General features: G+C 51.1%; 1 protein-coding gene across 1 annotated transcript; it reads left to right on the top strand.

Moving 5' to 3' along the window:
• The first annotated feature begins 10,256 nt into the window (after positions 1 to 10,256).
• Positions 10,257 to 16,567, top strand: stk17al (serine/threonine kinase 17a like). The gene is made up of 7 exons (XM_068750109.1): positions 10,257 to 10,369; positions 12,382 to 12,594; positions 14,786 to 14,930; positions 15,037 to 15,163; positions 15,246 to 15,294; positions 15,386 to 15,565; positions 16,124 to 16,567. Exons 1-7 carry the CDS (start codon positions 10,257 to 10,259, stop codon positions 16,413 to 16,415), a joined length of 1,119 nt encoding a protein of 372 aa, XP_068606210.1. The 3' UTR covers positions 16,416 to 16,567.
• Positions 16,568 to 17,286: the final 719 nt, after the last annotated feature.

The following is a 17,286-nucleotide window of genomic DNA, read 5'->3' as shown; positions in this document are numbered from 1 at the left end:
GCCTGGTTTCAAAGAACGTCTCCTGCTGTCAGGAGGACTTTCAATTAAGTAGGAATTTCCGGCCGTTTTGTTGCGCTCCTCCTCCCGAGATGGCACCAGCTTGGATGCTGTCCCGGAGCCGTGGGCCTCGAACCCTCCTACGACCCCAAATCCTAAAGAGTTGCTGTCCTCAAACGGAAACTGCTGAGAAATATAAATTCCTCTTTTTGTCAGATAAATGACTGGAGTCGGCTTTAAACTGACAATTATTAGCCGGGTGCTATCAGTAATGTCAGATAATGTTCCACTCGTCCCGAGACCGACGCGATTTATGAGGGGGGGGGAAATGGTACATTATTTTTATGTTTTTAATTTAAAGAAATGCATGAAAAATTGAGCAATTGTTGAAATAGAAACAAACTAAAGTGAACAGGAAGGGATATAAAATGTTACAATCCTTTCAACTTCTGCTGCAGAAAGGACAAGGGATCAGGAAAGACATTCATTTTGCAGAAAGTTGGCGTTTTTATGGGTTTTTCTGCCTGCAAATAAACCCATTTAATCGCATCTTCATCTGAGAGCTGTGTTAATTCCTCTCCGTCTGCCTCACAGGTTTGTGTTTCACTTTTACAGAGCCTCAGTTGGACTGTTCTGCTCTCGACCCGGTTTGATTTTATCGCAATGAGTCCGGGTCTTTGTGATGAGATCAAGTTACCGTGTCTGTGACCTTTCCCTGGCACCCTTTTCTCAACAGACCATCGAGACATTTAATCCATATTCTTGTCTTCTAATATAACATTAATAACCCAATGAAGTCTGAACCCTTTTTTACGTGCAGAATATATTTCCCTGGAGGCCATGGAGTCACCCCAGAGTGTCTTCTGTTTTTATGTGGAAGCGGGTACTTTAGCTTGTTTCTCACTGTTATAACGGAATACCCAAAGTAAGATGTCGATTTTCCAGAGATTAGAAATTGTGCCGGAGATGGGGGCATTTATGTTGGATGCTGCGACAGGAGCGAGAGGTAAAAATAGATCGCATCCCACTGTGAATCCCATCGAAGCCTCCAGGAAAACGGACACCGCACTGAGAGACGGAAGGAATTCCCTCCTCTGAGAATGTGATGATAGAAACCCAAAGCTGAGAGCCGTAACTTCATAAAACCTGATTCTGAAAAGTCATGCGTCTACTCCGAGAGAGAGAGAGAGAGAAGCTAATGTTGCATTAGCGAGGCTCTCTGCTCTCTGGTTAAACCATCACGACAGAAAAAAGAAAGAAAGAAAGAAAGAAAGAAAGCGTGTGCGGAAAGTCTGAATGGTTTGAAACACGCAGAGGAACGGTCAGCACATTTCGAACTTCTAATCGACCGGGTGGAATTTCCTGAGCCCCTTTTAGAAGAGCAGAAAAGTCATTATTGTGGCGCTCGAGTCCGGCCTAACGGTTTGCAGCTTGTGTTGACATGAAAGTGAGAAATGCAATCTGTCTGAAGATGATGAGGAAAGCCGCCGGCTTTTTTCTGAAGCGCCAAACTTCCATCCCCTCGTGTAAAGTTGAGGTCAAGGTCAAAGGTCACTGCGGTCTTGATGCACCTATGTTCTCCCAGAGTTCTTCATTCATGGGGGGGGTGCAGGACTTACGTCAACCTTAACCCTGCAGAACCTCCGTCTGAGCTGCATTCCTGCAGGACCAGTTTGAGCACAGAACCTCAGAGCTCCAGGAAAATGTCAGGAATGTTGTCATGGGAAACGTCCTCTCGGTTATCAACCGGAGTCTTTCGCTCCGATCTGTCGGGGACATCCTGTTCTGTTTTTGGTTCTAGAAGCAGATCTGACAAAACATTTTTTATTTAAGAGCATAATCGGTATCCACCGGAGCATATTATAAAAATACTTTTTAAAGCAGTAAATAGAGGCATGTTTCGTCCCCGCTGCCAATGTACCTTGGCACAGCTGTCACACGGAATAATCTCTTCATCTTCTTCTTCTTCTTCAAGGCCTCTCTGTGCGCCCTGTCGCCCTCTCGGACACGCCGGTGCAATCTGCGCAACCCTCCTCCCGTTGCCTGGTTACCGTCCTCTGTTTACCGTTGAGTCTGGAGTCACTGTCGCTGAGCGTGATGACACACGAGGCATCGCGTTAGCGTGTGCACCTTCCCACCAGCGCAGACACATCGCACGCTCATTTCTGTTTTTTTAACAATCATTTTTGTTGCCGTGCGTTTTTCTTTTTTCTGGCGCTCCTCCCTGCGTTCTCGTGCGAAGGTGTAAACCGAACCCGCTTCCTGTGGCTTAAAGAGCAGCAAAAGGCAGACTAACGTGCTCTGCAGCTGAGATGTGTGCAGCTCACAGGCCCAATAATAATGACTTATTGTCCTGGTATTTCTGCATTGTTGATGTTTTTTGTTTTGCTTTTAGCTTGTCAACGGTACTCCACATATTTTATTAGCACTGTCTTTGCACAGAGTCTGAGTGGCGAAAGCAAGCCAAGAACACAAAGTTAAAAAGATTAACGCCGCTATAATGCGAACCTGTTTCATGCTCATTAATGCTATTTGGAGTATATCAGATGTCCTCAGTGTCCTTTTTCACCTGCTTTCAGTGCAGGAACAGAGCGTCCCTCAGTCGAGACATAATCTTTAGCACAAACACAAATACTTCTCTCACGCCTGATTGGACAGAAATGTTGCCCGTCTTCATTTCTGTCATACCTGTTCCTCTTCCTCATCGGCCGAAGGTCATTGTTCAGGTGTGAAACAGAGATAGACTCCTCCTCGATCAATACTCCACCTGGTGTTGCTCACATACGTGGAATCTTTTCAGGTTTCTGGGCGAAATGTTTGTTTTTTCTGCCCCACCTCCTGCTGAGATTTCAATTAGTCTCTGTGTGTTTATAGTAAATAAACTACGCCTACCTTAAACTCGCTTAGCATCCTGCAGGTCGCTACCAGTTATGTACGAGCTTGGGAGAGTGGGAACGCAAAGGAGGCGAGTCCAGCGTCATTTAAACCACATTTGTGCCCCAAAGACATCAAATAAAATGTCACAAAAACGCACCAGTGGCGTGTCCTGACGCTCGCGGCTAGCGTGTTCCATCTAGCGCTATGGAAACCAGACGTTTTCATTCCTTTAGCGCCAGAGAGGTGATTTATTATCATTATGTAAAATATTATAAATACACAACGTGTCAGTTTGAGCTAATAATAATGATGCAAACCATTCCCAAGGACCATCTGGACGCTATCGGCTCTCAACATTGCTTCCTCCTCATTGGCTGGCCGAGACCAGAAGCCAAGTCCCTGAAGTGTGTTTGTGCTCGCTGTAAGCGGTGCTACGCGCGACACTTCATTTCATTGCTTTGTGTAGATGAGAAATTCTCCTTCCGCCGCCTTTTCACAGGGATCAGGGCGGAAGCTAAAGGCCGAGGTACATGTCGATAGTGATGGAGGAGGCCGCGGTGACGCGGTGAGTTTCTCAGACCTCCGTTCGGTGGATGGTGTTCAAATCTGTCTTGGAGTCATAGTTATGAGACGATGGAGCAAAAGGTCAGCGGAGGTCTCTGGGAAATGTGCAGCGCCGCACGAGCTCGTAGAAGTCGGCCAGCGCAACCCGGAGAACCCGGGGAACCCGGGGAGCGAACGCTTTCTGCTGATGGTTCATCGCCTCGGTTGTTATGTAAGAACGTCTCGGCCTGTAATTTGTTTCATATCCTGGAGGCAGCGGATAATGCACCAGAGGAGGAGCTGCTGATTACCGAAAGCAATTTTTACATGAAGTCAAAATGAATGCTGGGAGTGGCGTGCAGGACGGGAGTGCCTGGGAATTTCACCTGAATGCCAAGTTGATGGGCCAGCTTGAAATTCCTGATTCCAGCTCCTGTAAGTTTCTGTTCAAATGCAAAATGTCCTTATTATCTATTATAATATTGTAAAATGATGTGTCCACCCCCTTGTGAGTTCACAAGATAATAGGAAGGCATGTCCAAGTTTACACAAGGATACCAAGAGAAAAAAGAAACTCTGAGGTTGAATATTAGTTCTTAAAAAATAAAGTTTCCTGAATAGTCCATCTGTCCTCAGTGCTGGAATCCCATTCTGGTATAATTTAACATGGATGTGGCAGCAGGTTCCACCGGCCTGACCTTGCGTCATTCGGGGGATTCTTCTAAATCCAACATCCGAACGCTGCATTCCTGCCATCCCTACATTCTGCAATCGCAGCGCTCACGAGACTCGACGGTTCGACCGTCGCTTCCTGCCCCCGACCCACACTGGCCATGTCGCCTCTTCGACGGACGCTCAGCAGACAAGGAGGAGGAACAAAGGAGCCATTCAGTCCCTGTTCACACACGAGGCGCCGCCGATAATAAACGGGCTATGAACGAATCAGTGGTTAAACAGACCGATCATTTGAAGTGATCAGACCCCATCCTTTATTTGTGGTGGTGTTAGTGGTTTTGAAGGCCAGGCTGTGCCACCGGGATGGCGACACGCCCCAGAAGCTGGGCTGGTTGCATGGAGACCTGGTTAATCTGAGTCTTTTTATGTGACCCTTCACCCCAAAGAGGGAGCTGCAGATACAGTTTACATTTACATGCAAAATTACAGAACAAGTCCGCTAAAAATCCATCACGATGTGTTAAAAAGGGCGTAAAATGACGGCCGGCGTTTAACGAATCCCTTCCTGTTGAGAACTGTTTGGTTCACCGGCGGCTGTCGGGGTCACTCGCCTGATTTGTGACGCGATCATCTGAAGAGCTGACGGGTGCGATAAAGAAGGCGTTTTAGCAGGGTGGGGGGGGGCTGCAGAGATGCATGAATAAGCGGCTGTCGACAGAGCTGTAAGTCATAGCTTCGGGGCCCTGGAGTGCTAAGCTAGTGGAAACACAAACATACGTATAAGTGCATACACTTACGCCTGGGTGTCGCCCTGGGAGGTCTTGTTGGGGGGTAAAGGCAAAAGAGTGAGCTACACGCCGGCTGTACTGCTTAACAAAGGCTTGGGGGGGGTGAAGTGTGACTTAAAAAGAAGGTCGCACACCCTATCTGACCTTTGACCTTTTCCGCCTCGAACCTCATTGTTGATGGAAGTCACAAAGGTCCACGCAGCAGCACTCACCGCATGTTGTCAAACACAAATCAAACGTATTAATGAATACTCAGCCGATGGACGAGGCCCGGGCTTTTTTTTTTTTTTGCGCCACAGCTTCAATTTGGAAGACATGTTGTTGAAATATCCTCAACTTCTTTCTCTTTCATTCTGAGAATGTTAAAAAAAGCTGGCGTCCTCTTTTGCGCCGTCACCACGGTTACTCGGCACGCTTCGGCAGGCACTCATTAGAGGCGAGCCGACCCTTGACCCGTGCCCCGACTCGGATGGCACATCTTCCTGCTGTTACCAGAGTCGCTGGGGTGCGTGACCCAGCGTGATGTCAGCGGGGTGACCTGCAGGACGCTTCTTGTGGATTGCAGGCTCATTGAAACAGGAGCAGCACAGCTCGTACTTTTACTCTATCTGTAGATAGACGTGCACGCCGTGTCCAAGATGTTATCTCCAACAGCTATGCGGGGGATTATTCTATTTTATGAAATAAAAGGAGCTAATTAATCAGGACATTTTCTCTGCATTTGCTTACAAATACCATCAAAATGTTCACATCGTCTCCTGATTTCCCTGCAGTCTTTTATCGGGTTTTTTAGGGAGTGTTCAAGCTGCTGCTTGACAATTCTTAATGAAGCATTCCCACGGGCTTTTCTCTTCTTTCCTCTTTCATTCTGTCTCCATTTTTGTTTTTCTGCACTCAAATACTTCCCCATCCCACATGCCCAGACGCCAATTCAAACACTTTTGTTATCCATTTCTCCAATTTCATTTTCTGGTGTCACTTCCTTTCATCAAAACATATCGGAATGAAGACACAAGTCAAAATTCCCTCCACTTCCTGTCACTCGTTGGGAATATGACTATTTATCCGTGTCACCAGGCCCCAACTGAGGCAAGAGCAATTCGGTTTGGCAGCAAGCCTCCTCAGATAAGCGCTGGACGGGTGGCGGCGGGTGCGAGGAGGTGTCGATCGGCATTTTTCATCAGCTCTTTTCATCTGTCTGCCTTTTAAATCCCACCTGAAGCCATCTGAATGCCACCGGCATTGTTGGCATGGAGCATGCTGTACAGCGGGTTGAGCTGGATTAATGGCACAATGATGTGGCTGTGAGGAGGGGGGGGGGGGGGGGGGCTGGAGACAGACGCGGCAGCTGAGAGAGCCCTTTCGGGTCTGGGTGGTGTGTGTCTGTCCACGGCTAAGCCTGGCTGCATCTGTTGGCGCCCACACCCCGGCGGCTTTACAGGGTGGTGTAACGCCTAAATCCGATGCAGCGACTTCAGCCAACCCTGACAAGCTTGGTCAAGTCGGTTGGAAGCTTCCTGCAGGTGTCAGCTGATCAACACCCCATAATTTACTAGATGATTTTAATGTCTTTAATCCTACGTGAACGCCAGCGCCGCTCATCCGCTCATCCGCCTGCCTGTATGTTGTTCTGCTCCCCCCCCCATTTGCTCGAAGGAAATAAAAGCAGGGCTACGGTTGTGAATGTCCTCCCGTCTGGGACGTCACGCCGTCTGAGTACGAGGCAGGATGTGGCGAAACGGCTCTTCTGCTTCTACCTAAAGGCTGCTGTTTCACTCCAAACCCGCATCAGTGTGAGCGTCACACTGATGTTTTTGGTTCCTTATATAATAGGATAAAGAAAGGGATGTCGTGTTAAGCATTGAAATCATCCAGGGCTGTTGGGCCGTTCCGTTTCATGCCGTGGAAAACCTTTGCCTCTCCATTCAGACTTCTTTTACGCTGAGGTCACCCCAAACAGTTGAGAGATCACACTTCTGTGCGACCTCACTTCACCACCATTGCGCCGCCGCAAGAGCGGACTTGCGGCGTTGATGAGCGTGTGACGTTCATGTGTTAAATCCCGCCTGCAGTTATTCTCCTCTAACACCGTAAGTGGCAACGCGCACGCCATCTTGCCCGAGCAAATTGGGGTTTGCCCCGTGCAGAGACGTGGCGCTCTTCCAACAAATCATCCGCTGTTTGTTAATTGCAAAATTGCACAACCCGCGGTCGATGCGGTAAAAACATCAAAACCCCGTACGGGCAGCCGAAGAATACAAGGAGCACTTATCGACTGAGGTGAGATTAGCGAGTGGCCCTCCCCGAGCCTGAACCCTTTCATTATAACGAATCCCCCTCTCTGCGTAAACAATCGTTTACAGCCCAGAACCATAAACAGATCATTTACGCAGCGTGCAATCACGCCAAGTAAGGATCCAGATTGTTGCAGTTCTGCAGATGTTGTGTTTCAGGCTTTGTTAACAAGGTAAATTTCCAAAGGAAGGTTTGCGGCCTCTGCCTTCTGACGAACATATCGTTCGTATGGAATCAAGGAGCCATGAGGCGCAAATCGATAAAACCAGGAGAAAGCAGATTCCTTTTGTCTCTCCAAGCCGACCTCCTCCGGCTCTCCTGCGGCTCTTTGTAGGAGGAACCAGCAAAGAGTGGTGTGAGGACGAGGTGCCTACCCTGGTGATTTGAGGTAAAGAAACTCCAGACAGGCTTACGTCAATCAGGCCCACATCTCGGACCTTTTTTTTTTTGACTGACCTAAGTTTTTCTTAGTTGGGAGTCTTGTAAAAATACGGCCCGTGTTTTCCGACCCAGAAACTACAAGGCCCGTTTGTTCCAGGGACTCCGAGTAATTTTGCCTTCCCTAGGTCACGACTCCACTCCTCGTATTTATGCTAGCTAAACTGCCGTTTGGCAGGCTAATTCGCCGGTACGCATTTTCATTAGGTCTCTGGGGGGCCGGTGCGGCTCCCCTCACTAACGTGGCTCCTCCTGAACTCCAACCCAAGCTTCCCAAGCTTTAATGGGAAGACTGGCAGAGAAAGAGAGTCAAGGCTTTAGAACAAGCCCACTTAGACCCAAGGTAACAATTTGAGGAGGCGTAACACAGGTTATGTAACGTTGTCACCGGACACTCGCGACTCCAACGGGCCTGAGGAATGTCCCTCCTCCTTCAATAGGTGTCTTTTACATCAGTTGCTGTTTGTGGCAACAAGATTAGCTTTTGGAAGGGTAAGGCCGGACAAATCCTCCTCTGTGCGCTACATGACAGCTACGCAGGGCACGTGACTAACTGGCTAGCAATGTCCTCAGCCATGGGTCATGAAGCCTGCAGAGAGTAGCCTGTCATCCTGTCGGCCCGGCCCGACTCCTTCCAGTCGCTCAAGGCAGCAAAAAAAAAAAAAACCGATTACAAGCGCGAGGAACACCGGCTGGAATGAGCAGATTCCTTAGCGAAGATAACACGGCCCTTTTTTTTAATGATACTTAAACGACACTTAAGCGTAACCGATCGTTAAACAGTTGCTGACTTATATTGTGGTGAATTCAGATTGTGCAGAGAGTTGGTCCGTTTAAAGACAAAGTCAGATTTACTGATTAAATGATTTACCCCATTTGACTGTTCTTTTTCTCCTGGGGCGTAGGTGACACATGGAGCACACGTTCATCGTCACATTTGTCCCTGAAGTCCCTCTGCCCTGCATACAGAGGGGGACTCGTGTCCAGAGTCTATTTCTGGCCAGGACATCAAACCTGAATCATCGCTGAATGCCCTGGACTTTCCACCTCAGGCAGCTCCATGGCTGCAGCACGCAATGCGGATGGCTTGACTAATGGAATGCTTTGGATTCTTCTTGAACCACACGCGGATTCAATCGGCAGACAAACATGTCTCCCGACAGATAAGAACAGAAAGCTTCTTATACCTCAAAGGCAGTTCCACTTTCATGACCGAGCACATCGTGAGAAATTGTCTGTGCCTGCGAGGCAGCCGAGCCTGGAAGCCGCCGCAGGTAGACGCATGCCGGCAATAATTTCATGCGTGCCTGGAAGCTTTGTCAGCTTGAATGGAAACGGGGGGGGGGATTGGTGACCCAACTTTGCCCCTTAGGTGTGAATGGTTGTTTGTCTCTGCAGGACTTGGCCCTGAGAGAAACTTTCATCCTGTCTGGGTGGGCCGCCCCACCCCAAGAAGGTAGTACAGGGTTAAAATCCCATCTCCACAGAGTCTGGATGTCCTCCCCGTGTCCGCGTGGGTTTCCTACGGCTTCCCCGCTTTCCTCCCGCCTCCAAAAACACGCAAGTTACGTTACACATCCGAGGTGTGCCCCCCCCCCCCCCCACTAGGATAGGCTCCAGCAACTCCCGTGGCTGGAAAAAGTGGAGGAAAATGGATGTGTGGCATTGCGCATATGGGGCCAAACGATTGCTGCCAAAGCCGACAACGCCACTTCAGGACTTTCAACCTAAAGAGCTATTTTTTCCATTCCTTTGGTTCCCAGCACGTTTTAGCGGGTTTCCCCACCCACAGGTCCCCTCACAGTGATGACCAGCACGGCATTAGGAATTCAAAGCATTTATTAACGCCCTAAAAACAAGCTTTGCATTAAAAACACTATAAACAGGCAAAAGAAAAGGAGAGACACGGCAGTGACAGTCTACGGCCAACCTGCCTTCGAGATGGGGGAAACACAAATGAGGACGCTGGGACGAGGGAGGGGAAGCACCTATATATGCCCCGCCCCCCCCCCAATCAGTGGTAAATGGGCCACAGGTGCACCCTCCCACGCCTGCCTGCCCAATCAACTCCAATCATCCGGTTACAGATGGATGGATGGAAAGTCTCGGGGTAACTTACACACAACATTAAATTGAATTGCCCTAATATTAATATTTTTATGGGTAATGTCGGCTGGAGGGTTTGGCGGCCGGTTAATTCCAAATGTCAAAATAAAACAATCGGAGATGATTTCATTCGTTTGAGACGTGAGAAGCCATCGAGCTGAAACTAATGATTAAAAGCTGATCATATTTTTTGTACCTGCCACAGGAAGCTCCCGTCCTCTTCTGCGCATTCATTGGCTGCCACTGCAGCGCGGCCATTGGTCGGCGGGGAGGGGGGCGTGGCCCTACGAGGAGTTTATTGTCAGGGATGTGTGGGTAGTGGCGTTTTAAACCCGTTTACCGCAGCGGCCGCGTCTCACCGTCTCTCCACGCCCGGGACGCGCTCACCGGATTAACCGCCGGTTCATTTCCACGAACCGTCTCTGGGATGCGCGTGTTTTAAACCGAGTGCGTAAAGATATTTTATTTTTTTTGTCTCTGCCGCACTTTTCTTTTCTGTTTTCTTTGGGGAGATTGTTCCGTTGAAGTTTCGCATCCATGCCGGACGCAGCGAAGATGAGCAGGAACGGAATGGTGACGCAGATCCGCACCGGGATCAGAGCCGACCCGTTCACGGCCAATTACGAGCTGGTGGGCAGAGAGCTGGGCAGGTGAGTGGATCAGGCGCGTCCGTGGATCTGGCGCGTCCGCCTGGCGCGTCCGCGGCTTCCAGCCGGGAAGATTAATCTGTTCATCTGTCAGATGTGACTCAATTCCTCGGTAATCTAGTAATCCCGTTGGCATTTGTTTTCCACGCGTGTTAATTGAACGTTTCCGTTCTTGCCGTAAATCCTCGGAGGAATTCACGGACTCAGCCGGACGCGTCTCGGAGGTTTGGAGTGTTTTAGTATAAAGGAGGATCGGGGACAGTCTCGCACTTTGTTCTCCACGCCTGCCACCTCGGGCCGCCTGCGTGACGCGTTCCCGTGCGCGTTGAACCCCACGCAGCCTGCGTTACCGGCCCGGTTGGCGCTGATTTGCGTGGGGCCTGTCTGTAGCAGCACGTGGACGTGAGGAGTGATCCACGCAATCTGTGGAGACCGTTTACACACCTTTAAAGATGAACAGGAACCCAGTTGGTGGATAACGCGCGCACGCGCACGCACACACACAGTCTCTCCCTTTCACTTGTTTTCCCAGGCCTATATATATATCTGCGTTTGGTGGATCCCAGACATTGCAGCGGCGTCTAATCACGGCTCTCCCTAATGATCCGGACGGTTGTGGGTTCGAATGGAGCGTCCTGGAATGACTGGAGGGGCTGCAGACAGTCCGGGTCTCGAGTTCCACTCGGCTCGGCAGCTGTTTGATTTCTGCAGCTGTTGCGTTTGCTCATGGGCAGAGTGCGGTGGGGCGCTAAATAAAGAGCCGGTTGCTTTTCCTCCTCCGCTGCTCCGGGGCATCTTGGGACCGCAGCCCTTTTCCCTGCCCTTCCCGTATCCGAGGCCGGACGCGGACTCCACGGGAAGCCCGTTTCTTCATCGAATCGTCTCCGTCTTCGCTGCTGAAGAAGAGTTAGTCCAGCGCGTCTCGGTGACGGCTGAGACGGAATAAGATGATGAGGGACTCGCGTTTCTGCTTGGCCTTGTTGTCTGACCTCTGACCCCGCTGTCAGCCGTTCTAAAGGCCTCCTGTTGCTCCCCTCTGCGCTCCCTTTTCGTTCCGTATGTAGTTCCCATCCCACACTGAGCTCCTCTGAACTCGGCTAATTAAGGGTGGAAAGGTTCTGAGGCCGCGATGGCAGCCAAAACTGAACCGGGCTCCGACCGGAGCGGCTGCTGTTTCGGGTCTCCGGCCCAGCGGGTTTGGAGTGTGGGAAAACGACCGGCACCATGCTGATTGGACCTTTTTAAGTGGCACGGCTGCCTCATTCAGATTCCATCCACTTTGCATCCGTCCTGTCACATCCGGCCTTCTGCCGTTTCAGTGAAACATTTTTCACGGCTTCGGCTGTTGAGGTTCCAGTGCCTCCTAAAATGCCGCTCTGCATGGCTCCGGCTCCTGCCGCTGCCGTGGCCCCTCCCCTCCCCGCCGCGGTCAGGCGGGTGGTCCCGGCTCAGGAGATGCCTTGTTTGCAGACCGATCATCTTTATGTAGGACGGCCAAAGAAGCCGCTGCACAATTGGGATTGTGTGGACACAAAGGGTGTCCACGCAATCCCAAGTGTCCCCACTGCTGTCAGCTGTGCATAAAAAGGGCCTCATTATCAACCTGGGGGGGGGACAGCCGGTGAAGAAGACGGTTTTGCATGCATTGGACGTCCCATCCAGGCCCGCGGTTGACCTCTAACGTGGACAAGCATCAAAGCGGAGGTCTGCTGAATGTCTGACCCCTCCTCAGCTGAGGACCGCAGTTTCAACCGACTTGTCTCCGTGTAGTAGTTTCACGACCTCGCCCAGTCCTGGACTGGGATCCCGGCTCCGCTCCAGAGCAGCTGGACTGTCTCGGCCGTGTCCAGTCGGCTTCAGCCTTTTCATTTGCTGCAGCGGCGATGAGCTAAATTTAGCCCCGTTGGCGAGTTGGAAGCGGGACGGACCCGTCTGCCTGAATATTTCTGAAACCGGCAGTGATGTGGCTCCGTCTCTCCTCACTAATCTCTCTCTCTCTCTCTCTTGTCTCTCAGGGGAAAGTTTGCGGTGGTCAAAAAGTGCATCGAGAAGGCGACGGGGAAGCAGTACGCCGCCAAGTTTCTGCGAAAGCGGCGGAAGGGCGAGGACTGCCGCGTGGACGTCCTGAACGAGATCGCCGTTCTGGAGCTGGCCGAGGCAAACCCCTACGTGGTGGCGCTGCACGAGGTCTACGAGACCACTGGCGAAATCATCCTCGTCCTGGAGTGGTGAGACCGGAGGCTGCGTTTCGTGTTCGTGCACGTCCTCGCGCCGCCGCGTGATGAGAAGTCAAGTGATGCAGGAAGCTTAATGGATTTTTTTTTATAAGCCGTCCCAGCCTGGAAAACGGGAATAACGCTATTAAGCGCATTGACTGTGGAGAATTAAAACTTTTAACGATCGTTCTCTCGCTTGAACGTCTTGTGGGCTTTTACGACACCAAACCAACCCCCGAGTCAGCGTCCTCGCTACTCATCGGCAGCAACGTTCGACTCCCGCTAAACTCATCGCACGCATTGGTGTGTGGACGAGAACGCAACAAACGTGCAGCCTGTTGTTGCAGCCTGTTGTTGCAGCCTGTTGTTGCACGAGCTCGAAATGGAAACTCTCTGTGGCTTTTCTAGTTTCTTCGGAACCTCAACGCTTCAGTTTCTTGTTGCACTAAACGTTTAAATACAGACGCCGCGCAGTCGTGTCACTCGACCCTGAGGGTTTCTTGCATGCACGTGAGTCGTCCGGCGACCCGGAAGAGTCAGCTGGTCCAGCGGAGTGCTCTCTGCCTGCTCTAATGAGGGCATCAAACATCTTGATTTCCTCGCATGCCCCGATTCACAACGAGATGACGCCAGTCAATTACGCTTGAATCGCTTCCCCCCCCCGACCCCGGTCCTGGACTGCTCGCCGCTCGGGCAGGAAAGCCCTCTCCTGCGCATTCCTCGCTCGTCATCTCCATCACAGACATGGAATGCATCCACGGAACAAAAGCCTCCCTGTGGGGGGGGTGGGTGGGTGGGGGGGGTTCTGAAGTGGGGAAAGGGGAAGCAGCGCCACGGTTCGCCGCTGCGTGCCTTGCAGAGAAAACCCAGCCCGGAAGTCAGTCGGCTCTGCTTCACACTTCATCTGCTGCTAAATGCCACCGTGCGGCGGATCTCTGGGCTGTGCACGCATAAATATATTGATCGTCTATTGCGCTGCACGTTTGACCCAAAAGCTGCAGGAGTCACTCGCAGTCAAAACAGTCAGCCGCTGAAAAACTGCATCTCTGACCCGTCAGGCCTCGGCCTGGTTTCCAGAAAGGCGACCCCGTTTGATTTCCCGTAGTTTTTAAATGTAAGCAGCAATGATTCCCCAAAGTAGCACAGCGCCGCGCTGATATAAAGCATTGTGCGCACACTTCTTGTAGCCACAACCACATCCTTTCTAACGTCAGAGAGTTAGAAGCGAGGAAGTGGAATGCAAATCATCTTAGCGAGCGTGTGTCGGTACCGCAGAGACCTTAATGGTGATGAGAAAGAGATGCTTGCTTTGTAAGAAATGAGTGTGCGTCCCCCCTCGGAGAGATGTGTTGTTTTCGTGCACGGTTGCTAAAACGGTCACGGCGGTGATGCTGCAGAATCTGCACAAGCGAAGTTGACCTGGCTGCAAAATCATTTCTGCTTGCCGACTTGATGAGGGGCGTCTTTTATGAGTGTTCAGCAGCTCAACACTCAATTGATTCGTTTCCTCCATCACATAAAAAGACTATCGCCGGGCTTGCGTGCGTTTAGTACAAGCAGGGAGTTTAATTGCTTTATAAACACTTTGTGGGTTAAGTGGGACTGAGCATGTTTGCAACGAGCGGGGGCGGTGGCAAACCAAGTATTTGATGCTGGAAGCAAAAGAGAAGGGGGGGGGGGTTATATGAACCAATGGCGGATATCCTTCCAATCCCAAAAAGATGGTTCCTGTTTTCACAGCTGAGGACGGTAAAGAGTCCGGGGTTCCGAAGCTAACTGGGGATTGGCCGGAGCTGGTTATGTAACGCCCCCCCCCGTTTTCCCCTCTGAAGATGAAAAGCATGCGTGTCGTATAAATCCGCCACACATGGCTCTGGTTCTCCGAGTAAACTGTCGGCTTCAGGCATCGATCACAGTGGTGGCGCAGCCAGCGCAAAGTCTCCACTTCCCTTAACTTTGTTAGACAAGCGCACCGAGGCCAGTCCAGATCCCGAGGATTCCTTCCACGACGATGTGAGAAGTCCTTAAATCCAAAGTCGGATAATCCCACACATGTAGCTGGTTTCGCATGAACAAGCAAAAAGCCGGGCGGGTCGCCGGGCGGTCGTATCCGTGTCCCGGTCGTATCCGTGTCCCGGTCGTATCCGTGTTCCGGTCGTTTCCTCATCTTATTGCAGCATTTCTTTCCGTGTTTCCCTTCCAGCGCTGCCGGTGGCGAAATCTTCAACCAGTGTGTCGCCGATAACGACGAGGCCTTCACGGAGAAGGACGTGATCCGGCTGGCCAAGCAGATCCTGTCTGGCGTGGCCTTCCTTCACCGGAATAACGTGGTGCACTTGGATCTGAAAGTGAGTTCGCCGAGGAATCACGTCCAAATATGGGACGGGACGAGACCTCATTGGTCCTCATGTTGCATATACCTCTCTCTCTCTCTCTCTCTCTCTCCCTCTGCAGCCTCAGAACATCTTGCTGACCTGCGCCAGACCTTTGGGGGACATTCGCATCGTGGACTTCGGCTTGTCGAGACACGTGGACAACGTCTCGGAGGTCCGGGAGATCCTGGGCACCCCGGAGTATGTCGGTGAGTCCAAAACGCCCCGGGAATCGCCCGCGGCTTTTCAACCTGAGGTGCGTCTGACCGGGAACGTGTGTTTGTGTTGCAGCGCCGGAGATCCTGAACTACGAACCCATTAGCATCGCGACAGACATGTGGTACGTCTGCGACTGCGCGCGGGGATAGACTTTACGTGGCGATCGCAGACGGCTTGTTGCTTCATGACCTTTTTATCCCTTCTGCGAACAGGAGTATTGGAGTCCTGACGTGCGTCATGCTGACGGGCGAGTCTCCCTTCCTGGGCGACGACAAGCAGGAGACGTTCCTCAACATCTCCCAAGTCAACATAGACTACTCCCAGGGCTCGCTTGAGGGGATTTCCTCGATGGCGATCGACTTCATCAAGTCCTTGCTGGTAAAAAACCCCAGGTGAGGCGGTTTGCCGTAAAGATTGACCTGATAAAACTTCTGAAAGCAGCTCATCGTGTAAAAATGTCCATCTTTGCGTGTAGACAGGATGTGAGTAAGATTCAGAGTGCTGTGGAAGTGCGTCTGCCTAAAAGGGGGAGGGGGGGGGGGGGGATGTGGTAACGAGATGTCGCTCAAGCAAGATTTCTTGTTTTGCAGCTGGGTGCAAGTTTCTTGAAAGATGAGATCTTTTTACTGCATTTACCCAAAAAAAGAATAAATAACTAAGGGGGGGTTTCAAGAAAAGCGACGCACGGGCTTCTCGCCAACCTCGGTTCTGAGGTAAAGCCCTTCATTTGTCACCACAATCTGTTGATGGAACGCAGCGGTGGGATGGAGAGGGGGAAAAAAAAAAACTTTTTTTTTGAGAAAAAAAATTTGAATATTGAGAATGAACATGGCCGCCGCCCGCGAGAGAGTGGATTGAGTTAATCGGAGGATCCAGGCAGCCCATCGGTTGTGTAAACGGCGCTGGAATTTCCATTCATCCGTCCTCTTATTGCATTTGTGTGTGTACAGGAAGCGAGCCACGGCAGAAGAAGGCCTCAACCACCCCTGGCTGAACCCGCTCCCCAATCCCCACTCCCGCCAGCACCTCCACGCCGTGCCAGCCGCCTGCTTGGACGAGCCGGAGACGAGCCAGTCGGAGTCCGAGCCCGAGAGCCCGGCTCCTTCGCCCGAGCTGGACTTGATCGGGTCGTACCTCCTGTGCCCGGGCAAGGGCGAGCTGAAGGCGGGCCGGGATGCCTTCTCCTTCGGCGAGCCTCCCTACCCGACGAGGCCGGAGATCCAGCAGGAGCTGATCTGTTGAGTGACGTTTCCCAGGTGGAGACGCGTTTTCAACCGGTTTAAACCCGGCAGACGCGGCTTCTTGGCTTTCTGAATGCTGCGTGCCGTTACTGCTGAGACATCCGTGTGTGTGTTTGAATAACACGCACCGCGTCATGCGTTCGGAGGGGCCGAACCGGCTTCACACCGTAGCTAGCTCGCCCCTGCATGCACACTGGTTTCCCCCCCCCCCCCCCCCCCCCCCCTTATTACCCGATTAGCCTTTTTGAACTGGTTGTCAGAAGCGAGGCGGCCTCCCGGTTCCTCTGGAAATGACGCCACTCGCCTTTTGCGCTCGTGAAAACAAAAGCGATGCTCCGGACGACCCTGACGTCCTTCGACTTTTGTCGAAGGACTTTAAAGGGTTTTGACAGAGAAATGAGGCAAAGGACGGTGGCGAAGCAGGACCGGTCACCGTTCCACTGATGTGTATTTATTAAGGTTTCTTTTGCCACCTTAATGCCTGAGTTTAAATGGAAATGGCTGCATTATAATTTTTTTAAGGACAATCTTAAGCACTTTTTTTTTTTTTTTACTGCCACACAATAGAAACGGCACGTACATACAAACCACTGATTTGGTCACATTAGCCTTTTTCTTTTTCACAAAGTGCCACATTGCAGCCTTGATCTTGTGGCGTTAAAGTCCCTTTTTGTTTGTTTGTGTTGTTGGCTTTTGCACAAGTTGCACAGTTTTTTGTTTTTGGCGACTATTTTGCTCCTTAAATATTGTACAAGCAGCGCTCTCGGCTGGAGGGAACAGCGGCGGTCGAAAGCAATAATCCAGTTTTGATGGCGTTTTTTTTAGGATTGTAATAGATGAAGAATGAAAGAACAGAAGATTTGTATAAATGT

The sequence above is a fragment of the Brachionichthys hirsutus genome, chromosome 16 (genome assembly GCF_040956055.1).
Source record: "Brachionichthys hirsutus isolate HB-005 chromosome 16, CSIRO-AGI_Bhir_v1, whole genome shotgun sequence".
NCBI classification, from domain to species: Eukaryota; Metazoa; Chordata; class Actinopteri; order Lophiiformes; family Brachionichthyidae; genus Brachionichthys; species Brachionichthys hirsutus.
The sequence above is the reverse complement of the archived record's forward strand: the minus strand, read 5'-3'. Positions and strand labels throughout refer to the sequence as shown.